General features: G+C 50.3%; 1 protein-coding gene across 1 annotated transcript in view; it reads right to left on the bottom strand.

Moving 5' to 3' along the window:
* The window catches only part of GALNT10 (polypeptide N-acetylgalactosaminyltransferase 10), a gene marked incomplete at both ends in the record, with an annotated part of 230,129 nt that overhangs the window by 33,254 nt on the left and 173,147 nt on the right, over positions 1 to 23,728 (bottom strand). Inside the window, 3 exons of the mRNA XM_080698619.1 lie at positions 11,235 to 11,352; positions 14,643 to 14,826; positions 18,316 to 18,501. Of these exons, the coding sequence (XP_080554745.1) occupies positions 11,235 to 11,352; positions 14,643 to 14,826; positions 18,316 to 18,501 (488 nt within the window). The remainder of the gene's footprint in view (positions 1 to 11,234; positions 11,353 to 14,642; positions 14,827 to 18,315; positions 18,502 to 23,728) is intronic.

Raw genomic sequence — 23,728 nt, 5'->3', positions numbered from 1 at the left:
CACTTGTCCAACTCTGTCATGTGTGTGTGTTTTTTAATCCCATGGCCTACTTTCCCAAGTAGAGAAACTGAGGCACACAGAGAGAAAGGAAGTGGTTTTTCAAGCCACTTCCTCGGGGATGGCACGGGCCACCGAGGGGACATTTCTGTGGCCTCTCTCCTGGCGGCACCTCTGTCTGGCGCCAGCGTCTCCCAGGCGGGGCCTCTCCTCCGCTCCTGCAGCCCCTGGCTGGATTCCTGCCACTGGGAGGAGGCGTGTCCAGGAACCCCAAGCCCAGACAAGTGCACGTGGGATCCTAAAAGCTCGCTTCCCGTTCATCTTCATTGCTGCGTTGATTTATTTGATTAGCAACTCTCTTCTGTGGGATGACAGGCTTCATTACAGTGTCTATAAAAGACAATTACTTGCTCTTATCTCCTAAACCGAGGAAGATGTACACGAGGAAACCACAAAGGGATGTGAGGGGCGCGGCGGGACGAGGGGCGGTTGGTCCCTGGAGAGGAACAGGGCACACAGGGGCTGGAGCAAAAGCATCAGGAAACGGCTGCCTGGAAGCCGACCAGGAATGGCACAGCCCCTGGCTGCTGAGGACAGGGAAAAGACAGGTAGCCAGCCATGGTGTTGGCAGTTGGCGCCTCGGCTGAGACCCCCAAGCAGCCGCACTTGGGGAAAATAACAGGCTAGCTATTGCCATCATGTATTCAGCATTAGCTGTGTGCTGAGGTAGTGGCTCCCAGCTCTGTCCTGGGCCTGAGAGTACCGGGGTCTGGTCCATCCAGGCTCGTGAGCAAGTTTTGGGCATCTGAAAACCTCAGTCTTTGCATCTGCAAGATGGGAAAAATTACTGTGCCTATTACGTGCTGGGGTGGTGGTGAGCTGAACCGAGCGGGGCCAGGCGGAAGCAGAGGACGCTGAGGACGCTGAGCACGCCACGTGGTCACCTGCTGGGGGCAATGTGTGGGCATCACAGCCCCCAGGGAGGAACCACGTGATCTTGAAAGTACTAGGGTTTTTGTCATCGGGGTTTTTTTTTTGGGGGGGGGGTTGTATTAGTGGTTTTTTTTTTTTGGTGGTACTGGGGTTCCTGGAAGCCCTTCTATCTCTGGGCTATACTCCCAGACCTATTTTATACTTTTTTATTTTTGGAAACAGGGTCTCTTAGCCAGCGTGGCTGGCTTTGAACCTGCGCGATCCTCCTGTCTCCGCCTCCCAAGTGCGGGGATTACAAGTGTGTGTCACCATGCCTGGCTGGTTGTATTAGTTTTGAACATGAAGATTGTTTCCAAGATGTCTCACTGGCATAAAATGACCTGGAGCATGCTAATTATAGATGCTTTTAATGATTACTAGGTAGGGTAGGTTTAAAAAAAGTAGGAAGTAATTTTGCTTTAACTTTCAAAACTTTTTTTTTTTTTTTTTGCAGTACTGGGGATGGAACCCAGAGGCATTCTATCTCTGAGCTTGTAGCCCTATTTTCTTTATTCTTCATTTTGAAACAAGGTCTCACTAAGTTGCGGAAGGCCTCACGAAGTAGCGGAGGCTGGCCACAAACCTGCGATCCTTCTGTCTCAGCCTCCCAAGTACTGGGATTACATCTGTGTGCCACCACACCTGGCAGCACCCAGTTCTTTTTATTTTGAAATTTTGAAACAAGGTCTTGCTAAACTGTTGAGGGCCAGGCTAAATTGCCAAGGCTGGCCTTGAACCTGTGATCCTCCTGTCTCAGCCCCCACCCCAAGTTTTGGGATTACATGTGTGTGCCACCACATCCAGCTAAAAACTATTTTGATTAACTTTTTTTTTTTTTGGTGTGGCACTAGGGAGTGAACCCAGGGGTGTTCTATCTACCTCTGAGCTGTACTCTTAGCCCTATTTTGGTTTATTTTGAAACAAGGCCTTGCTAAGTTGCTGAGGTTGGCCTCAAACCTGTAATCTTCCTGTCTCAGTGTCCAAGTACTGGGATTACAAGTGAGTGCCAATGCGTGCATCTTATTTTAATTAATTTCTAAGTTAATGTAGCATTTTATATAGTATGGCTTTCAGAATATCTGTATATAAATTAGTAAGTATCCAGATGTGGTGGTGCACTCCAGTAATCCTCCTGTTTGGGAGGCTGAGACAGGAGGATGGTGGGTTCCAGGACAGCCTCGGCAATGTATTGAGACTCTCGGCAACCTCGTGAGACCCTATTTCAAAATAAAATATAAGCCAGGTGTGGTGGCGTATGCTTGCAATCCCAGCATTTGGGAGGGTGAGACAGGAGGATTGCAGTTCGCGGCCAGCCTCAGTTGGCCCTTTGCAACTCAGTGAGACCCTTTTTCAAAATAAAGAATAAAAATAGGAGTGGGGGTGTAGCTTGGAAGCAGAAAGTCCCTAGGTTCCAAGTCTAGTACTGCAAAAAGAAAAAAGAAAAAAAAATAGGGCTGGGGCTCAGAGCTAGGAAGCCCTTGGGTTCGATCCCTAGCACACACTAAATATTTGGTGACTGCATCAATGTTCTATACAGGTGTTCATTGTTAACCAGCCTTAACAACGGTTCGCCTTACATTAGGTTTTGGCTTGGGATTGGAGAAACAGCACCTCACAGCAGCCCGGAGATGGAGGGTCTGCCGCATCCTCTTATAGGTGAGAAGCCCAAGGTGCCCCACAGCGTTCCTCAGCTCAGAACGGCAGAAGTCAGCACGGAATCCGAGGCTGCGTCTCCCAGAGTGGGACAATCCGGGGCCTCTGCAGAGGCTGTGCTCCTGGCTCAATCTCCGAGGTCCCAGTGCCACCTTGGTCTTCCTTACATGTCTCCGCCAGCACCCGTCGCCTCAGAACAAACCCGGGCGTGTAATCCCGGCCCCCTGCCACTGGTCTCCGGAGCCTCCTCCCCTCTCCGTGTCCCTGGACCCCACAAGAGGACGCTGCCGAGAATCAGCTGCAACATGCTCCCTTCTCTGCCCTGGGCACCTCTGCTTTTCTTCCCACCAACACTGAGGTGCAGACATTAATTAACTCGTCCATTCAGTCACGTAGGACCCGGCCATTGGTCAACTTTGCCTTAAAACTCTATTGGAAGAAATGCAACTGAGACCAGCTGCCGAGGGCGGACTCCGTGACACAGAACCGTGAAATCTGGTAGAAGGTGCTGGAACCTATCCGCCCACCTGCCAGCCAACCTGCCCACTTCCTCTGCCCTTCCACACTCCGCCCGAGCATCTTCTGTGTGCCAGACTACACCTATTCTTTACAGTCCAGCATCCATCACCTGGAGCGCTTATTGAAACACAAGCCTGGGCGCCGCCTGGTACCTTCTACTCCTGCTAACCAGTTCGCAGGGAACGCTGACGCTGCCCATCCGCGTCGCTGCGTACAGGAACGGGACAACCTCTCTCCGTGAGTGTCTGGCCGCTCCCACGGGGTCTCCTAACGGCCCGTGAGCTGGGACTCTCAGCACCCCTTTGCAGACCAGCGAACAGAAGTTCAGCAGAAAGGCCAGGCGAGGGCCTCACTGAGAGCCGGTTCCAGAGCTGGGCCGGGAGCCCAGGTCTCCCCGTCTGTCCTGCCCGCCTTAAAGCTCTTTCTACGCTTGTCTCTCTGTAGCTACAGCCTGGTCACCACAGCCACAACGATGCGAGGGCATTGGCCGCTCGTGGACTGCTCATTATGGTCCCAGCCCTAAGTTAAAAAAAAAAAAAAACCCAAACTTCTTATAATGTACTTTTTTTTGTGATACTAGGGATGGAAGCCAGGGGCATTCTATTTCTAAGCTAAACCCCCAGCCCTATTTTTTATTCTGTTTTTTTGAAACAGGGTCTCACTGAGTTGCAGAGGACCTAAGTAACTGAGGCTGGCCACGAATCTGGATCCTCCTGTCTCAGCCTCCCAAATGCTGGGATTACAAGTGTGCGCCACCACACACAGTTACTTTTTTCTTTCCTTGTGGTACTGGGGATGGAACCCAGCAATATTCTACCTCTGAGCTACACCCCCAGTCTTATTTTTTATTCTTTATTTTGAAACAAGGTCTCACTAAGTTGAAGAGGGCCTTAATAAGTAGCCGAGGCTGCCTGAGAACCCGCAATCCTCCTGTCTCAGTCTCCCAAGTCCTGGGATTACAAGCGTGCGCCACCACGCCCGGCTTCTTAGACTTTTGACCACTATCGTGCCCACAAAGACACTCTGACGTAAGGCCAGTTCAGTCCCCATTTAATAGATGAAGTTAAGGGCTGGGATGTAGCTCAGTGGCAAAGCACTTGCCTGGCAAGTGCACTACCCTAGGTTTGATGCCCAGTCTCCCCCCCCCCCAAAAAAAAAATAGATGAAGTTAAGTAAATTTCCCACAGGCACAGCAACGAGTTTATGGAGGCCGTAGTACCCAGACCCATGTACTTAATCCCTTGCTGTTCTGCCTCTTTGCCTAACACAAGGGTTATGACCCAAACAGCTACCTTTAATCAGTTAATATTCTATGGCTCCAGGACCAATAAGTGTATTGTCCCACTTATTTATTTTTCGCAGGACTAGGGATGGAACCCAGGTGGGGCAGGTGGCAGTGTGAGGGAGGAGGCCTCCCGCCCTCTGCCACGTGGCCTGCCCTTTGGAAGTCCCCTCTCCCTCCTGGGTGGTGCCTGAAGGGCTCTCAGGGTGGGTCCTGACCTCTGGGCCTGCAGCAGTAGATAGAGAGAGTCTAGCCTGGGCGTACCATTTTCTGCTCCATGCCCCAGGGGAAGGAGCTGCACATGACACTTAGCGCACAGATGCCTGGGATTTAGCCCTGGCCTGGGCAGAGGGACCGGGTGGCCCTAACTACCCTGGGCATTGGTCCCAACGTCACCCATGACCAGTTTCTGGGGCGTGCCCTGCCTTCTTCCCACACACCCTATCTCACTCAGTCCTTCTGACCACATTATGAGTCCTATCTATCTATCTATCTATCTATCTATCTATCTATCTATCTTCTGTGGTACTGGGGATGGAACCCAGGGGCATTCTACCTCTGAGCTACACCCCCAGCCCTATTTTTGATTCTTTATTTTGAAACAGGGTCTCACTGAGTTGCGGAGGGCCTCACTAAGTAGCTAAGGCTGTCCACGAACCGCAATCCTCCGGTCTCAGCCTCCTGAATGCTGGGATTACAAGCGTGCACCACCATGCTCGGCACGTTATGAGTTTTATGCAAGAAAAAAAACCTAAGATTTTTTTTTTTTTTGGTGGTACTGGGGATGGAACCCAGGGGCATTCCTTTTGGTATCTGTATTTGTGTCAAACATAGCACACCCGGCTCTCCCCGAGAGTCTGTGTCTGTCTGCCCAGTGGGTTTCCCTCTTGGAACAAGGCTAGGACCTTCTGACTTCTGCAGGGAAGGGCGTCTGGCCCCTGGAGCCCGGCGTGCAGCTTCTCTACACTCTGCCTGCAGGCATGCCCACTGCTGGGCTGTCTGCATTTTTCCGAAGGCGGTGGACAGCCTCCTCCGCGGAGCTGACCCACAGAGGTGTGCGTGACAGGGTCTGGTCCTCCCCGGGAGTGCCCTCTGCCACGCCCCTGACTGTGGACTGACCTGTGCCCAGATGCGTCCCTGAACTCGCAAAGAACCAAGCACTGCATTGGAATGGAGATGGGGAGGGGTGGGCTGGGGTGCCCAGAAACCCACAGTGTTTTCCTCCTCCTCAGCTTCAAATCCTCTGGACTTTATCCTGATTACAGGAAGTGCTCTGTATTTATGGCGACCACTTCCAACGTTACAGACGCACATCAGGTGGAAAGGACCGTCCTCTCCACCTCTGATGGCCGCTGGGACAGGGACCTCTCTAGCACTGGGGGTCATTTTCAGAAGTGATTTAACCGAAGCCCAGTTTGTACCTATAAAATGGGCGGAGTGAGAATGCCTCAGGGCGTCTGGTGATGAAGGGACGCAGTGCAGGCTCCACGTGAGGAGGCAGGCGCTTGCGAGCCGCGCTGCTGACCTGCTCAAGGGCTTTCTTCGCATCTATCATGTTTCCTTGTTGTTTATTGATGCCCCCCAATACAGCTATTTGTTGGAGTGTTACTAACAACTGGGGAAGATTGAAAAAGACCCAAATACACTTCCTTAGGGGATACATACACTAGAGCACGTATGTATGTATGTATGTATGTACGTATGTATGTATTGGTACTGGGAATTGAACCCAGGGGCATTCTGTCTCTGAGCTAGAACCCCTGCCTTATTTTTTATTTTTTTATTATTTTTTTTTTTTTTGGTGGTACTGGGGTTCCTGGAAGCCCTTCTTCCTCCGGGCTACACTCCCAGACCTATTTTATATTTTTATTTAGAAACAGGGTCTCCTACGCCAGCGCGGGCGGCTGGCTTCGAACCTGCGCGATCCTCCTGTCTCCGCCTCCCAAGCGCGGGGATTACAAGCGTGCGCCACCGCGCCCGGCCTCTTATTTTTTATTTTGAAACAGGGTCCCACTAAGTTGCTGAGGCTGGCCTCGATCCTGCGATCCTCTTATCTCAGTTTCCCAAATACTGGGATTCCAGGCGTGCACCCCTACGTGGTGGTGCTGGGATCAACCCGTGTCCTGGCACGAGCTAGACAAGTGCTCTATTACTGAGCCACATCCCCTGGGCCTATGTCTTTTTTTTTTTTTGGTGGTACTGGGGGTGGAACCCGGGGGCTTTCTATCTCCGGGCTATACTCCCAGCCCAATTTTATATTTTATTTGGAAACAGGGTCTCACTAAGTTGCTGAGAGCCTCACTAAGTAGCTGAGGCTGGCTTTGAACCCGTGCGACCCTCCTGTCTCAGCCTCCCAAGCGCGGGGATTATAAGCGTGCGTCACCACGCCCAGCCCTATGTCATATTTTTAAAAGCTGAGCATAGGATCATATACTCGTGTGCATATATGCACACTTTTAAATTCAGCTCTTAAAACCCAATTTTGGAGACATCTAACCTCTGTTTTGCAACACTCCATCACTTAGATGTACTCTGGTGTATTTATCCCCTCAGGAAGTGTATCTGGGTCTTTTTTAGTCTTTCCTGATTGTAAGTAACACTCCAACAAATAGCTCCCACCTGGTTCTTGCTCACATACGCACTGCCTTTCTTGGACAGACTCCTGAGCTGGGAATTCCCAGTCACAGGATGGGCTGCTGTGCGATGTAATGGATTGTGCCCACTTGCTATTGACAGAAGCCGTGCCCACATACAACCGTGCGCGCCCGCTCTGGAGAGGTCGCGTGGTTCCGCTTGGATCCTTTCTCCTGTGTCTCATAGTTGAGGACCTCGGAACCATGGCCTCTCGGACACAGTGTGCGGTGCCGCCACCTCTAACCTAAACCACGCCTTGCCCCTGGGTCCCGGGGGTATGGAGAGCAGAGGCGGGAGCTGGGGTCCCACTTCTAGCAGGGCACTTAGCGCACCACACACCATTACCCAAGGCTCGGGACTTACGGCAAAGGTTTTTTAGTTGGAAGTGCTGCCGCTAACACAGCCCCTACTTATTTTTATTTTTATTATTTTTGCGGTACTGGGGATGGAACCCAGGGGTATTCTACCTCCGAGCTATACCCCCAGCCCTATTTTTTTATCTTTATTTTGAAACGGGGTCTCATGGAGTTGCAAAGGGCCTCACTGAGTAGCTGAGGCTGTCCGCAAACTGTGATCTTCCTGTCTCAGCCTCCCGAAAGCTGGGATTACAAGCGTGCGGCACCACGCCTGGCTCAGCCTCCATGAACGATGGTGCCAAAGTGATGGACAGTCACTGGAAACCATATTTTGAGTTGTGCTCTTTCCCCAGGCTAGCGACGTGTGGTAGAGTCCTCTCAGGAGGCCTGACAGCAGCTGGGAACCTCAGCTCCCGGGTGACTGTGTGGTCCTGAGGGGACGCGGCTGGCACCCAGTGTGCTGTGTTGGCAAGCCAACATGTTCAGTAGGTGAGGGGTATTAAAAGTATCCTCGACTTAGGATAGCTTCAGTTTACAGTGGGTCCATCAGGGTGTGACCCCATCGTAAGTCAAGGGGCATCTCGAGTATTTAAAGTTGTAAGCCGAGGAGTATCTCGAGTATTTAAAACACCTGTGCAAGCCAGAGACTGGGGTGTAGAGAGGTGAGACCCACTCAGCACAGGGCCCTCGGAGCCATGCTGGGCACACTGGGGAAACTGGGAGTGTGATGCTGGGGTGGTCCTCAGCTGCCCAAGGCTTAGGTATGGCTGAGAGGCCACCTGTATGAGCTGTACCACAAGGGTGAATTGGGGTTAGGAATGGTGTTTCCGGAAGGCAGAGCAGTGTGGGCCTCCAAGGATGGCCTGATGTGAGCCCTGGGCTTGTGGACGGTGTTGTACGCCTGGGCGAGGGGGCACTGTGTGGTCTGCCTCACCCCATGTCTCTCTCTCCCTTCTGTGCCCAGCACCTGGACTTCCATCGGGGAGCCAGCCTGTCCCCGCCCATCCTCCCGGCTGCCCTGGGGCCTGACCACAGCTGGCCGACTAGACTGCTCCTTAGGGGCGCGAGGGACCAGCTGGCCAGTGAGACTCGGGGGCCTCTACAGGGTGATGGGAAAGAGAAACTCTGTCCCCGGGCTGCTGAAGATCTTCATGAGAAAGGGCTTCCCCAAGAGGGAAATCAGCCCGGAGGAGAGCAGCGGCAAGGGGTGGAGGGCGATGGAGCCTGGAAGAGGTGGTCCAGCCCCTGGAATGCCAGCTGTGCGGGCCAATCTGAGCTGGCCTTTGCATCCATCGGATTGAATTGGGTTTCAGTCCTGTAGCCAAGAATCCAGACTAATGCAATGGGGGCAGGAGAGACAAGGAAAGGTGTGGAGATGGACAGGCGCAGCTCCTGAGCACAGGGGAGGCAGGCTACAGCGTCCCAGGTCTATCCAAATGCTAGAACTGGGAGGCTTCTAACCTCTACCCTCTCTGCAGGGGGACTCTGACAGTGTGACCATGCCTTTGGGAAACAGATGCTCCGCTGGGTGAGAGAACCGGGGGAGGGTGAGGAAAGAGAGCCTTCTAGAACTTTTACAGCCTTTGGGACATATTTTCTGGGGTTTTCCCATCAGGATAGATGGCCTGGTCTCTGGAATCAGAGCTAAATTATTAATCTATCAGTCCTGATGGCATATATCAACCTATCTTTTTTTTTTTTTTGAGGCACTGAGGATGGAACCCAAGGGCCTTCTACCTCTGAGCCACACCCTCAGCCCTATTTTTTATTTTGAAACAGGGTCTCAATGAGTTGCAAAAGGCCTCACTAAGTAGTTGATGCTGTCCGAGAACCGCGATCCTCCTGTCTCAGCCTTCCAAATGCCGGGATTACAAGCATGCGCCACAATGCCCAGCTTAACAATTTATCTTAATTTCTTTTTTTTTTTTTGGTGGGTCTGGGGATGAAACCCAGGGGCATTCGACATCTGAGCTACACCCCTGCCCTATTTTGTTTTTTTTTATTCTTTATTTTGAAACTGGGTCTCACTGAGTTGCAGAGGGCCTCACTAAGTAGCCGAGGCTGTCCACGAACCTCGATCCTCCAGTCTCAGCCTCCCGAATGCTGGGATTCCAAGCGTGCGCCACCACGCCTGGCTACAACTTATCTTAATTTCTGAAAAAATACTCATGCCTTGCTGGGCGTGGTTGCGCACACCTGTGATCCTAGTACTCGGGAGGCTGAGACAGGAGGATTGTAGGTTTGAGGACAGCCTCAGGAAGTAGTGAGACTCATCCACCTACTGAGACTCTGTTTCAGCATAAAAAAAGATTGTGCTGGAGCTGCAGCTCAGAAGTAGAATGCCCTTGCGTTCAATCCTCAGTACTATACACAAAAATATACACTCACTTTCGGCCCAGTCTCTTTTCTCTGTCACTAAGAAGAACAGGAATCTTAGCAGAAATTAACCGAGGGAACTTGACCTTCTGGGATGCCTTTGGCTGAAGCCGAACACGGCGCTTCGGGGAGGAGACGCCAGCACACGGCTGGGCTCTCACATCCCTCGGCCCGGGGAGGCCCTGCACAGAGCTGGGGCGTGTGCAGCGGCAGATGGGCAATGGCTGTTCCCCGAGCCAGGAAACAGAGCCGAGGGAGGAAAGTCCTGTCCAGACCTCAGGGCCCTCTGCGTCACACCTTCTTGCCTCCCGAGAGTGATGGACATAACTGGATCACTCGGAGACACCAGCCAGCCCTCCTCCCTCTCCTGGAGGAGAGACTTCCAATATGGCTTCATTACCGAGCCTTCTGTAAATAAACGGAGTGGAGAAAAACGCCATTTGTCCTGCCACAACTGCCTGATGAGTGACGTTAGATGGGTCTTTGAAACACAGACAATGAAATCATCGTGGGTTAAGAAATCCCCCTGCCTGGATCTTTCTCTACTCCGTCTTGCGAGGGAAGACTTCTGCACCCAGGAACTAGTGGGGAGTCTGTAGGCTGTTCTGACCATAGACGCTGAGGGGACTGACACGGTTGGGTGGTTAACTAGGTACTAGTAACTCCTTTACCACCACTATCAGACGGCTTCCATAGCGTGTGGTCTGAGCATACAGTTACAGTAAGTATTTATTGACTGCTCCTTTGACAATGTCTACTGATTGCTAATTGCTGGCCAGGTTCCCGGGGGCTGCGCTAAGCACTTTCTAGACGTTCTCTCATTGAGTCCTCACTGGAGCTCCGCAGGTAGGGACGTTACTAACCCTTTACTTCCCATGAGGAAAGAAAGCTCAGAGTCAGACGGTACTGAGTACTGGACCTGGGCCTGGCAATCTGGTCTGAATCCAGCTTTAATCCTCTGGCCTGTGTGTCAAACTCCTGCAGGGAGGACCCACGCAAGAGGGAACCTTGGGAGGGGTGGCCTGTAACCTCTGAGGCCACTTTGGGGTCTGTGGGGCCACGCGGCCACTCTGGGAGCAGAGATTCCCCTCTCTTGGCCTTCCTGGCTCCTGTTCCCCACCGCAGGCTTGCCGGCATCACAATCATAGACCATCTGGGCTGAAAGCGAGACCTGCTTCCTCGGGCGTCTTTAGAAGTGATGGAAGGCAGAGGCCGTAGGAGCCATGGCTTAGATCCTTGTCCGGTACCGCCTTTGGCAGCCTGAGGTGCCTTCTGTGTCGCTCCCCACCCTGTCCACACACGCACCCAAGGAGGTGTCTGCCGGCCCCTGACTTTGCCACCCAAGGAGTAACGGAGCCGCAGAGCCCCGAGGGCTCCTGAGTCTTTCCGCGTTCAGACGCTAGGCAGGGAGCCTTGCCAGGCTGTGGCAAGGAGGAGGGGCTTACCTTGAAGGAGATTTCATACTGCTCCCCTCCCCAGATCTCTAGGCCTGGGTCGTACCCGCCCAGCTCCCAGAACCACTTCCGATCCACAGCGAACAGCCCGCCAGCCATCACGGGAGACCTGGCACGGGAGAAGAGTGTGTGTGAGGACCCGGATCCTGGCCGCAGCCCCTCGTGCAGCGTGACGCTTCACTTCCCCCGTGCTCTGGTGTGAGTCCAAAGCTCCTGCGATGAAGCAGGATCGGAGGTGGGCCTCTCAGGCTTGGACTGCATCAGTAGAATAATCCATGCAGGGGATGGCTCCATTGGTAGCTGAATGACTATGGAAGGTGGGCCCGAGTTGGGGGAGGGCACTGGGACGTGCTCTGGAAGGATCTCTCTCTCTCTCTCTCTCTCTCTCTCTCTCTCTCTTTCTCTCTCTGCTTTCTCACTGCCATAAGCTGAGCAGCTTTCTTTCACCACGTCCGGCCGCCATGATACCTCTGCTCTGGATCAGGCTGACCATGGATGAACCTCTGACACTGTGAACCAAATAAACCTTTCCTCCTCTAAGTGCTTCCTGTCGGGTGCTTTGGTTACAGCAGCGCAGAGCTAACACATACCTAGTGATGGTGCACAGCCTTGCTCCTGGGACACAGCTGGGTCTACCTGTGACTCGGAGGCCCTGTGGGCGGGGACCCGGGCTTTCCTAACACTTCCTGTTGTGAATGCTGCATTTTAATTAAATGACCCAAAGTTCCCTTACATGATGAACACCAGAGAATATTTTGCGAAATGTAATCATTGCAGTAATTTTCCTCCACGGGCCTTGCAGCTGAGTAATGCCTCTGTCTCTAGTCTTTCCCCTAGTGAAGTGGTCCCAAGCAGGTATTTCCAAGTCCGTCTGTGCTATAGAATGTGGCAGAGAAATGACAAAATATACAGCTCTCTGAGACCTGGCCTTTCTAAAATATTTATTTATCTATTCATTTATTCATTCATTCATTTATTTGTGTAGCTACTAGGAATTTAAAATCACACATGTAGCTTGAATTATATTGGACAAGTGTGACGTGCCCCTCTTGGAGCCTGATTCCCCACCCACCCAACGGAAGGGAAGCTATACCTCCTACTTCATGTCATTACTAGATTTCTAACTATTCCGTAATATAAGAAAATGAGGTGCCATTCCTGTCCGGTCCCCTCTGTCTTCTGACCCTTGGGGTTTGGGGATTTGGGGCTGGGGCAGAAACATACAGCTTGGAAGGGCAGATTGCTTGTGACTGGGCGCTTCAGGGGAAATCAGCCCCAAGACTCTGCACATGAAAATCGGCCTGGACTGGAGCCAGGGGCCAGAGGCCTCGGATGCCCGGAAGGTAGGAGATTAGCCTGGAGGCATTTTGTCTGCTCCGCTGGCCCTGCCTCCCGAGGGAGGCCTCTGCCCTGCCCGTTCCCTTTTCTGCTGTGCTCAGCAATACTAGGAACACTTCTGATTGTGCGTGCCTATCACTTTACCCGTGGTATCCCCAGCTCTCCTGAAACTCTAGTATTCTCCCTCTTCTCAGAGGCAGTTATTTGAAATTCAGAAATGCTATAAAAATCTGCCCAAGGGCCAGCAGTTAGTAAGTGGGTGAGCAGCTGGGACTGAGACTGGGGTCTGCCACTGGCTGCCCAGTCCTTCGCCCATCGCGGCACTATCCCGTGCCCGCCGACTGCCCGCCCACCGTTACCATGGGCGGTGTGCAGGGGAAGACCAGGACCCCCGGTGGCTGCTCCCTGGGTTCTGCCCAAGTACAATTTGGAAGAGAGGCTCCTGGAGCAAAGCTGAGGAGACACAGGACGGGGATTCCTCTGAAAGCATTTCAGGGCAGAGTGGCTCTCTGTGACCCTGGGGAGCTTTACAACACAGTGCCGCCTGTGCCTCACCCTGACTCTGGCGTGGGGCATGGACTGTGCATTCTTAACAGGCTCCCTGGGGTGATGCCAATGTGCACCTGAGGTGGAGAGGCCCCGCTCTCGGGCGAGGCCAATGTCTCCAATGCCCAGATGAGGAGCCCAGGGCAGCAGAGGGTACTGGCTGGGCTGCGGCTACTTGTGCCATGAGGATGCTGGGCCAGGGGCCATCCTTGAGCATCTAGGGCCTATTGGTCTGCTCAGGGTGAAGAATCCAACATGAGGGGGGTTCTGATCCCCTCTTGGCTACCCTGAAGATTCTGACTAGTCTGACCTCAGCCTCTGGTTCTGAGTTGGTTTGGGCCGGTCTCATTTCATATCTGAATCTCGGGGTCTGCTGTGGTTGAATGAGGACACTGTGTGTGTACCCAAGGGCATTGCTGAAAGGATCACGCAGTGACAATGGTTGGAACTGCTTTGCCATCTTGGCCAAATGTTAGTTCCTTCTGCTGTTAGTTTCCCTCGCCAGGAATCCAGGTCACCAGAGGACTGACCTAGGTGTGTGGAGGCTGGAGCTGACTGTGTGACTGCGGTCTGGACTAAACCATGCCTTGGGATTCCACAGGGTCTAAGAGCAGCAACTGCGCATGCGTGAGGTGAAGGCAGCTGGAGGACCATAAGCCTCTGGCTCACTGAGGAGGCACCTGGGCTTCCTGCTGGCTGCCTGTTACTCCTGCAGGGCAGCCCTGCTTCTGACCCCAAGTCTTGTGTGGGGCCCAGAGCCTGAGTGGCTTACACTAGGAACTCTGGGTCTGTGCTGTGCCCAGGAAGATGGCTGAGGAACTAACGACCCCCTGTCAGTCGCGAGGGGAAAGCCCCGAGGACCCGGAGTTCACTAGCAGCCCAATTGTGATGAGGCCGGCTTGGTCCTGAAGGATATCAATATCAGCCAGGCATGGTGGAGCTTGCTTGCAATCCCAGTACTTGGGAGGCTGAGACAGAAAGATTGCAGGTTTGAGGCCAGCCTCAGTGACTTAGCAAGTCTCAACACTGTAGTGAGACCCAGGTTCAAAACAATAAAAAAAGACCCAGGTTCAAAATGCCGGCCTCAGTGACTTAGCAAGAGTGATCAGCACTGTAGTAAGACCCAGGTTCAAAATAAAAAATACGAAGGGCTGGGAGTGTAGCTTGGAGGTAGAACATCCCTGAATTCAACCTCCAGCTTCAAAGTGAAATAAATAAAGTAAGAGGTCTGTGGGAGGGGTGCTGCTCAAGGGTAGAATGCCTCTGAGTTCAATTTCTAATAATAAAAAAAAAGACATCAATTTTTGGCCCCTATTTGGAAAGCAAGGGGAATAATTCCTATCACCTACGGCTGGGGTTGGGGGTGGGGATGCCTGACATTTGGTACCAAGCAGAGCCAGGATTCTGGGCCCCTGCACTGAGCTCTGGGAGAGGTGGCGATCCTGCCCCCGTGCGTGTGAGGGGAAGGGGTCTCTAGCCAACTGCTGGGTCAAGCCCGGGGTCACCTGTACTTACTCAAATGGGTCGCTGGGGTCGGCTTTCTGCAGCTCTGGAGGGATCGGAATCCGCTTGTAGTACATCTCCCAGTCGAAGGCGCCCCGCATGGCGTCCCCCGCCTGCGCCTCGTACCGGAAGTCATCATGGTCAATCACGTCGATCATGGGGCACACGATGGTCTTGCGGTTCCGAGCGATGCGGTCTGCAGGAGGCAGGAGAGGTGAGGTGAGTCGAGGTGAGACCTAAGTCCCCTCTCGTGTTTTAACACGTTCCCCGGAGGACATCTTTGAGCATTTGAGTTTGAGAATCCACACAAAGGCAGGGAGGGTTTGGGCTTTACACACTCGGGGATCTTATCCCAGACTTGCAGCCCGCACTAAGGCACTGAGACACCTCCACCTTGGTTGGATCAAGGGGCCCTGTCTCTGCTGCTATGGAGACAGACCGATTTCCCTCTGGGGCGATGCCTATCCTGGCTCTGCGGGGCTCTTGTTCCAAGTCCAGCTCCCAGCTCCTGGCCCAGAGCAGCCAGGCTTTCCAGCACGCGCAGTGCGGAGTGTTTGGCCCGATGCTCACAGGCAGCCCTGGCTGCGGCCAGCGAGCGAATGGCCCTTCCTGAGAGTTCAGGTTCAGCTCAATCTCGCCAACAGTCAGAACTAGGGAGGAGAGAACGGACTGTCCCTGAAAGTGGTGCTTCCCCATGCCTGGAGGTGTGCAGGAGACTGGCCGGCTATCTGGCTGCTGGCCTGCAAAAATGCTGTAGGCTAGGTGACTCAAGTTGGCAAACGGGCACCTTGACCCGGGTGGCTGTGTGGAGCCTGCAGCAGGGTTCCAGCCTCACCACTCTCTGCCCTGCAGTGTTCCTCCTGCTGGAAGCACAGCTTGGAGCCAAGGGGACGGCCAGCTGTCCCCACAGACGACCTCCCGGAGGCCCAGTGTGCCGTGCTGGGGTGCCTGGCTGCCTTGGGCCTGACGCTAAAGATTTGCAATGGGGAGCCCTCTGGGGCCCCAGTAACCAGTGGCTGCCGGGCCCTAAACCTCATTAAGTGATAGCAAGTTTTCTTTCCTTCTTCCAGGAGAGCAGCACTTTTGCCTTTTCCAGACTGAAGACATAATCAATCCATTGGTGGGGCGTGAAATTGACCGTGCACGCATGTGTTTGTAACGTGCTGAAAAAGAATAGTATCAGGCTGCAATCCAGGTGCTGAGGGACACGGGGACAGAGGAAGCCATTTCAGGAGATGTGCTTCAGCAGGACCATGCGAGTGTGTGCATTTGAATTGGATTGAGATGTCCAATGTACTTCTGTGATAAAGGGTTAAAAAAAGGTTTGAGAAATGCTGTTTCTTGGCAGTGTATCCCGAAGGACAAACTGGGGTACCAGTGCCAGATGCACCGGGGTGTCTTAAAAGTCTTCATGCCTGCTCCCACCTAGGGTGGGGAATCAGAATACCTAAGGGTTGGGTTGGATCTGCCTGGAGACAGGCTCACTGAGGATTCTCTCTCTGTCTCTGTCTCTCTGTGGTGCTGGAGATCAAAATCATGGCCTCATGGATGCTGGACAAGCACTCTCCTACTGAGCCATAGACTCAGCTCTAACTCTGGGGATTCTTTCAAAAAATAATTAATTAAAAACTGTTTTTCTGTTTGGATGTTGATGATGATGTTGATGCTGCTGCTGCTGATGGTGATGATGCTGATGGTGATGCTGATGGTGATGATAATTGTGATGATGCTGATGGTGATGCTGATGGTGATAATGGTGATGATGCTGATGGTGATGGTGCTGCTGCTGCTGCTGATGGTGATGATGATGATGGTGATGATGCTGATGGTGATGGTGATGGTGATGATAATGGTGATGATGCTGATGGTGATAATGGTGATGATGCTGATGATGCTGATGCTGATGGTGATGGTGCTGCTGATTATGGTGATGATGGTGATGGTGGTGATGATGGTGCTGATGGTGGTGGTGGTGGTGGTGGTGGTGGTGGTGGTAGTGATAAAGAAAGTAATGATTGACTCTGATCTTCCTTTTCTGGAGTGGGGGAACTGAATCTTTTGTGGGCTTAGAAATGTCTAATCTCTATGGAAGATAGAGTGAGCCATGCATAAAGGTGTTAATGGTTTCGCAGACAAAAGCCATGCTGTGCTCTGTCAGCTGCCGATATTGGAGAGAGAGACTTTTAAATCTACATCACAGGTTCACATTTCTATTAGAAAAAAAATAAAAGAGGGGGCTGTTTCTTCCATGCACGTCTGCAGATTATGAAAATTGCCTCATACATTTCCATAGAAACAGAGTTAAGGGCTATTTAGATGACAAGCTCAGCTCCGTGCCCCATCACCTCACGGTCTTTATGAGTCACTCAATGACCCTCCAAATGGGCTGCTCCATCAGGACCAGAAATTGGGTGGTTTATGGTAAGGCTTTTTACTCTTTTCTCTCTTTCAGTAATGAAAAGCACATGGCCTCTTGGTTTAATTAAACAGTTTGCCAGAATTACTGGTTATACCTTTTTCCTAACCTTGTGAGATCCTGGACCCTGGGTGTCAAAAGCACATAATCTAGTAACTGAGTTTCCTGCTGATGTGATGGGAACCAAGTCTGCTGGACTCTCCTGTTTAACTGTGTGGGGCTGGCTTCTGGTCCTCAGCTCTGAGTGGGAGCATTTGCTAGCCAGTGCTCCTCAGTGTGTGGTCCCACACCAGAGGATCAGACATCACCCAGGGGCTGCCTAGAAATGCACTGGTCAGGCCCCACCCTGGACTGCAGGCGTCAGAGCCTTTGGCTTAGGCAGGACACTGTCTTTTAACAAGCCTTTCAGGTGATTCTGCACAGTGCACTAGTTTGCCCTCCAAGTTCACGTTCTCTCTAGATTGGTTCTGGAGAGATTCATTCTCTCTAGAGTGCTCTTCCCCAGCTGTTCCCAGCACTGGCCATGGATTATGCTTGATTCCCAATCTCAACAGAACAACTCCTAGGTCCACCTCTCAGCCCCAGCTCATTGCTGTGTTCCAAGTGGACTCCTTTCGGACCTGCTCATCAATCAGCTACGAGGCACCTCACTCCCAGCACCCAGCCTCGGGGTCCCCCTCTCCACAGTATCGTGGAAGGCTCCTGGCTCCTGCAGTCCTCTGCACACAACCCTGCCCCGGGAATCTATGAAACTCCTTCCTGCAAACTTGGGAGGGAACTGTGAAAAAACCCAGAAGGTAACTGACACGGCTGGCCCAAGGGGACAAGTGACTCATTCAATGTCTCTGAAATTCAGTTTTCTTTCTTACAAAAAGAGGAGATGTCCAGCCAAGCCTGGCGTTGTGAGGATGAGCGATCATGTTGGTAACCTGCCTGGCTCACAGCAGTGGTGCAGTAAACGGTAGCTCTTCTGATCTGACGTCAAGATTGTTCCCCTATACTTTGGCTCTTAGCAGGAGATAGCCTTGGCTTGCTCGCCAACAAAATTTAAAGCATCCAAGGGAATCAGTCCCCTCACGGGGCAGGAGATGTTTCCCCCCTCTCTGAATCTCAGCTCCCCTCTGTCAAATGAAGGGACAGGAGCGACTGGATTTCAGGTTCTCCCTGAGTATCTCTGAGCTTCTGAATCTCTCTGGGTGTTCTCGAACAGGCGAGGAAGCTCTCGTGGAGACACCTCACAGCAGACAGGGGCAGCCTCCCCCCTCTTACCGAGCAAGGGAGGGAGCCAGTTGACATTGGCTTCACAGTGTGAGTCCAGGAACGTGATGACGTCTCCCGTGGCTGCCGAGGCCCCCAGCATGCGAGTCCGTATCAGGCCTTCGCGTTTCTTGGTTCGGAGGACCCTCACGCTGGGGAAAAGGGCCATGTAGTCTTCAAGTGGCTTCTTGAGGTGCTCTGTGAGGGAGACAGGAGAGGACAGGAGCGTCAGGACTGCTGCTCAGCCATCACTCTTGCGACCCCTAGCTTACGGATGTGCTACACTTTGCCGTTCAGACACGGCTTTCTGATGTACGGCCTCGACGGACCTTTCAGAAAGGGATGAAAAGGGCAGGGATCATCACCTGCTGGCTACGAAGAAAGAAACGGGGGTCCAATGAAATCCAGTGAGAGTGCCACCCTAGAGGACAAAGAGACCTTCTGTACATAGCTGTTATGGCTCGGTTCTAGAATTTTCCTCTGAAAAGCTCACATGTGGGCAAAGCACCAAAGTTCAGAGGTGAAAGAACAGAATCTAGCTTCAGCAGTGGATAAATCCATCTGATGGGTTCATAATTTGGACGGATGTACTGGGTTGTAATTATAGGCTGGGGGGGTATAGCTGGAGGTGGGTCACTGGGGGTGTGGCTCCTCTGAGGACTACCTCTGTGCCTGGTCCCTTTCCCTCTCTGTTTCCCAGCTACTGTGGCACGAACAGCTTTCATGTACCAGCCTGCCACCATGGCATTTCTGTCTTGGAGCCGGCCGACCATGGACTGAACCTCTGAAACCTTGAACCAAATAAACCTTTCTTCCTCTCAGCTGTTCTTGTTAGGTGTTTGGTTACAGCGACAGGAAACCAATACAAAGGTATAGGCACATGTAGTTTATGCCTGTCTGGAACCTACTCAAGTCCCTCATTTTCTGATAATGATACTTTGATTTTTTTCCTTAAGAAATTGCCCCTCCCCTTCTTTAGTCCATCCAATCTAATCCCCTGGTTCCAAGGTCAGGGGGAGCATGTGGCTCAGGCCTAACCAATCAAGGCATTCCATCCCCTTGGCCACAGTGATTGGCTCAGGGTGGCCATGTGACTGAGTCCTGAGAATGTTCTTCAGAACTATGAAAAAATGGAGCCAGGGGTGGTACTTGCTTGTAATCCCTGTACTTAGGAAGCTGAGACAGGAGGATCACAGGTTCATGGCCAGCCTCAGTTACTTAGTAAGGCCTACCATAACTCAATGAGACCCTGTTTTGGGCTGCGGAGATAGAACCCTGGGTTCAAGCTCCAGTACTGTAAAAACAAAAACAAACAAAAATGAAAAAATGATGTCTTTCCTTTTGTTAAGTTGGTTGAGCCCAAGTCTGGAATGGCTATGTATATATATTTTTGCAAAATGAGGAGAAGAGAGGTGGTGGGGGAGTCTGCTGAGGCTGAAGGCAGTGTGTAAAATGAGTGCCAAGACACGGAGATTGACACTGTCCTGAGACGGACTCCTCCAGGTTCTTATCACACAGGACAACACTTTCCTTTCTGTTTATTCTCCTCTGGGTTGCAGTCCTGACCCATGCCTGGAAAGTTGCTTTGAATAAATAACAAAGATGGTCTTTTTCTACTAAAAGTCTCAGTCTTAATGTTGGTGTCTTTTGATTTTAATCAGAGTTAGGGCCTTTTATGCAAACTCTCGGGTGACTAAAAGCCCTGTAGCTTATATCATGCTTCATGATAACTGAATGCTCCCCTCCTATGATCAGAAGAAAGGCTACACATTCACAACTTTTATTCCATATTGTGCAAGAATTCCTATCCAGTGCAACTGGTTGGAAATTAAAAGGCACAAAGATTTGATAGAAAAAGATAAGTGTCTTTCGATGGCATGATGTTTACACAGAAAATCCTATAAACCTGCATAGAACCTGGAATGAGCAAGTACACTTAGCAAGGCTTCATAAAACAGGCCAGTATTGGGAACTCAATTGAATTTCTATATACCAGGAAATACAGAGCAGTTGGAAAATGCAATTAAAATGGTAAAAATACCATTCACATTTTAACAAAAGTACAAAATTGGCCCAGGAATGTAGTTCAGTGGTGGAGAGAATACTTAGCATGTCTGAGACTCTAGGTTTGACTCTACCATATCTATCTATCTATCTCTCTCTCTCTCTCTCTCTCTCTCTCTCTCTCTCTCACACACACACACACACACACACACACACACACACACACACTGCAAAATGCATACTCTAAAACTAGAGAACATTGTTGTAAAAAGTAAAATAAATGAAAAGATATCTCCTATTCAGGAATCAGAAATTGCTAACATGGTAATACCTCCCAAATTGATACACAGACTCAACACTATCAGAATTGACTTCTTTGCAGAAATAGACAATTGACAAGATGATTCTAAAATGTATTGGCAATGTAAGGGATTCAGAAATGATCTCTGAAGAAGAAAAAGCTGAAGCTGGGCGTGGTGGCGCACGCTTGTAATCCCAGCATTTGGGAGGCCGAGACTGGAGGATCGTGGTTAGCAGACAGCCTCAGCTACTTAGTGAGGCTCTCTGCAACTCAGTGAGACCCTATTTCAAAATAAAGAATACAAAATAGGGCAGGGGATACAGCTCAGAGGTTGAATGCCCCTGGGTTCCATCTCCAGAAACACACACACACACACACACACACACACACACACACACACAGAGAGAAAATGCTGGAAGTTTTACATTTCTTGATTTAGAAACTTGCTACAAGCCAGGTGTGGTAGTGCATGCTTGTAATCCTGGTATTTGGGAGGCTGAGACAGGAGGATCACAGGTTTGTGGCCAGCCTTGGCTACTTAGTGAGGCCCTCTGCAACTTAATAAGACCCTGTTTCAAAATAATGAATGAAAAAATAGAGCTAGGGGTGTAGCTCAGAGGTGTAATGCCCCTGGGTTTAACCCTCAGTTCCAAAAAATAAAAACTTAAGGCCGGGCGTGGTGGCTCACGCTTGTATCCCAGCATTCGGGAGGCGGAGACTGGAGGATAGAGGTTCGTGGCCAGCCTCAGCTACTACTTAGCGCGGTCATTCGCAACTCAGTGAGACCCTGTTTTAAAAATAAAGAATAAAAAATAGGGCTGGGGGTGTAGCTCAAAAGTACGATGTCCCTGGGTTTTATCCCCGGTATCGAAAAAAACAAAAACAAACAAAAACCAAAAAACAAACAAACAACAACAACAACAAAAAACAGGGCTGGGGGTATATAGCTGGGAGGTAGAATGCCCCTGGGTTCCATTTCCAGTACCACCACCATCACCACCACCACAACAACAACAACGACTTGCTACAAAGGTACAGTAATGAAGACACCATGATACTGGCATTAGACAAACACATGTCCAAGGGACAGAATGGAGAATCCAGAAATAAACACTCAAATGTATGATCAGTTGATTTTTCTAAAATCATTTAATGGAAGAAAAATAGTCTTTTCAACGAATGGTGCTGATAGTACTAGATTCTCACATGTAAAAGACAGCTTAGCCCTAGATTTGATTTCCAGCACTGGAAGAAGAAGAAGCAGAAGAAGGAGAGGAAAGTGGGACCTTTTCTTCACCTAATATATAATCAACTCAAGACATAAAATGTCTACACGCAAGAGCTAAAACTATACAACTCTGAGAGGAAACAGAAGGGTAACTCTTCATCACCTCTCACAGGTTCCCAAAGTGGGTGATGCAGCCCCGAAAGGGGCCCACGGAAACCAAATATGGTTACATAAAAGAACACAATTTTATTTGCTTAAAGAAGGTAAATTTCCTGGGGGGTATTGAGTTTTATTTTTGTTTTTTGTTTTCCTGAAAAGGAGGCAGAAAGCCAAATAAGTTTGGGAACCTTTCATAGATAATGGTTTCTTAGATACAGCATCAAAATCACAAGCATGAAAGGAAAAATAAATGGCACATTAAGAACTTTCACGGGGCCAGGAGTGGCGGCACGTGCGTGTAATTTTAGTGCTTAGGACCGTGAGACAGGAGGACCACAGGTTTGAGGACAGCCTCAGCAAGTCAGTAAGAGTCTTAGCAACCTACTGAGATCCTATTTTAGAACAAGAAATAAAAATGGGCTGGGGGTGTAGCTCGGAGGTAGAATGCCCCGGGGTTCAATCCCCGGTAAAAAAACAAACCCCAAAACTTTTATGTATCAAAGGACACTATTAAAAAAGTGAAAAGATAACCCACAGAATGAAAAAATATTTGCAAATCATGTCTCTGGTAAGATAAACAAATATCCAGAATATATAAAGAACGGCTGAACTCAATAATAAAAAGAACCACTAAAGCATTTTAGCCTACCTTTGAAATGAGTTACTTCTTCTTCTTATTGAGCTTAGCCATTTTTTATATATTCTGGATATTTGTGAACACAAAGGGTCATATGCCAAATAATTCCATTTATATGAAATTCCATTTATAAATTGAAAACAAACCCACAGAGACAGAAAGTGAATTAGCGATTTTCAGGGTCTGGGGTCTGGGTCTGGGGTTTCATTTCAGAGTAATTAAAACGTTTTTGAAATAGAGATGGGTAATGGCTCCATAACATTTCAAATATACTAAGTGCCACTGAATCCTACACTCCTACACTTTAAGGTGTTTAACTCTGTTATATGTATTTTACCTCAATTAAAAAAAAAACGGGCAAAAGGTATGGATAGGCACTTCTGCAAAGAAAACACGCAAATGGCTGACACGCGTGTAAAAAGATACTTGGCAGCATTAGCTTATCAGGGAGATGCAAACTAGAGCCGTGAGAGATATAAATCCCCATTCAGGAGGATGGGTATAATCAGAAAGTCAGAGAGGGGCTGTGTAGAAATGAGAGCCCTCGCACACTGCTGATGGGAACGTGAAATGGTGCAGCTGCTCTGGAAAACCAGCTGGCAATACTTGAGTTAGAATGAGTTGTAGGTATAGACCCAAGAGAAATGAGCATCTACGCCCACACACGAACTTGGACACTAATATTTATAGCAGCGATATTCACAATAGCCCCAAGTTAGAAACCACCCAAATGCCCATCAACTGCGGAATGGATATACAAAATGTCATCCATACATATAAAGAGATACTATCAGTAATGGAAAAGAAATGAGTTAATGTAATAATACGGAGGGATCTCAAAATTATTATGCTAGGCCACAGAAGTCAGACATATAAGATTAGGTAGTGCATACTTCTACTTCTATTAGGGAATTTCTATAAAGGGAAACTGCAGAGACAGAAACTTCTATTATGAAATTTCTAGAATGGCTGTGGAGATGGGCTGGGAGTGGGGACTGATTGTACACAGTCATCAAGAAAGTTTTCTGGAGTGATAGAGATGTTCTAAAATTGGATTATGGGAATCGTTTCAAAAGTGTATACATTTATTTAAAAA

Source organism: Muscardinus avellanarius (genome assembly GCF_963383645.1).
Source record: "Muscardinus avellanarius genome assembly, chromosome: 7".
Lineage (NCBI taxonomy): Eukaryota > Metazoa > Chordata > Mammalia > Rodentia > Gliridae > Muscardinus > Muscardinus avellanarius.
The sequence above is the reverse complement of the archived record's forward strand: the minus strand, read 5'-3'. Positions and strand labels throughout refer to the sequence as shown.